The sequence below is a fragment of the Protobothrops mucrosquamatus genome, unplaced genomic scaffold, assembly GCF_001527695.2.
Source record: "Protobothrops mucrosquamatus isolate PMUCROS unplaced genomic scaffold, P.Mucros_1.0 scaffold40122, whole genome shotgun sequence".
Classification (NCBI taxonomy): domain Eukaryota; kingdom Metazoa; phylum Chordata; class Lepidosauria; order Squamata; family Viperidae; genus Protobothrops; species Protobothrops mucrosquamatus.
Window position 1 is genome coordinate 1 of NW_015425854.1, and position 1274 is coordinate 1274.

Genomic DNA, 1274 nt, shown 5'->3' on the forward strand with positions numbered 1-1274 from the left:
CCCTCCCTTCTCTCCCTCCCTCTCTCCCTTCTCTCTTTCTCTCCCGTCCCTCACTCCTACCCTCCCTCTTCCTCTCTCTCTCTCTCTCTCCCTTTCTCCCTCCCTTTCTCTCTCTCCCTTCTCTTTCTCTCCCTCTTTCTCGACCTCCCTCCCTCTCTCCCTTCTTTCTCTTTCACTCTCTCTCCCTCTCTCTCTCTATCGCCCTCCCTCTCCTTTCTCTCTCCCTCTCCCTTCTTTCTCTTTCACTCTTTCTCTCTCCCTTCTCTTTCTCGACCTCCCTCTTTCTTGACCTCCCTCTTTCTCGACCTCTCTCCCTTCTTTCTCTTTCACTCTCTTTCTCCCCTCTCTTCTCTCTCTGTCTCCCTCTATCGCACACCCTCTTTCTCTCCTTTCTCTCTTTCTCCCTCTCTCCCTCCCTTTCTCTCTCCCCCTCTCTTCCCCCCCTCTCCCTTTCTCTTTCTCTCTCCCCTATCACTCCCTTCTCTCTCTCTCTCTTTCTTTCCCCCTTCCCTCCCTCCCCCCTCTGCCCACCCACCTCCCTCACAGGGAAATCCATGCTGCTGTCGGCCATCGGGAAGCGGGAGGTGCCCATCCCGGAGCACATTGACATCCACCACCTGACCCGGGAGATGTCGCCCAGCGAGAAGACGCCGCTGCAGTGCGTGATGGAGGTGGACACGGAGCGGGCCATGCTGGAGCGGGAGGCCGAGCGCCTGGCCCACGAGGACGGTGAGGCCGCGGGGACGGCCGGGCGGCTACCTCTCTGTGGCAGGGGAGCCGGGACTCTCGGGCTCAGTCTGCCCTCTCCCTCTCCCTCTCCCTGCAGCCGAATGCGAGAAGCTGCTGGAGCTGTACGAGCGGCTGGAGGAGCTGGATGCGGACAAGGCGGAGGCGCGGGCCTCCCGGATCCTCCACGGCCTGGGCTTCACGCCCCTCATGCAGAGGAAGAGCCTGAAGGACTTCAGCGGCGGCTGGCGGATGCGGGTGGCGCTCGCCAGGTGGGTGGTGCTGCCAGTCTGGCCCTTCTGGGACCCCCCCTCCCCCCTCTGGGCCGACCTTTGCCGTAGCGGAGGCTGTTTTTCTGAGGGGTTCCTCTCTCCGCAGGGCGCTCTTCATCCGGCCCTTCATGCTGCTGCTGGACGAGCCCACCAACCACCTCGACCTGGACGCCTGCGTGTGGCTGGAGGAGGAGCTGAAAACGTGAGACGGGCATCCCGGCGCTTGGAGGGGGGGCTGCCTTCCCAGGGGCGGGGGTGTTCTTCGGCTGGGGGCGG

The 1274-nt window shown here is 62.9% G+C and overlaps 1 protein-coding gene across 1 annotated transcript; it reads left to right on the top strand.

Moving 5' to 3' along the window:
- Positions 1–546: 546 nt before the first annotated feature.
- LOC107302256 (ATP-binding cassette sub-family F member 2-like) lies at positions 547–1200 on the top strand (the record flags this gene model as incomplete). The annotated part of the gene is made up of 3 exons (XM_015831356.1): positions 547–729; positions 827–998; positions 1105–1200. Coding segments are annotated over 3 exons (451 nt in total), but the record flags the coding sequence as incomplete, so codon positions are not given.
- Between the last annotated feature and the right edge of the window lie 74 nt (positions 1201–1274).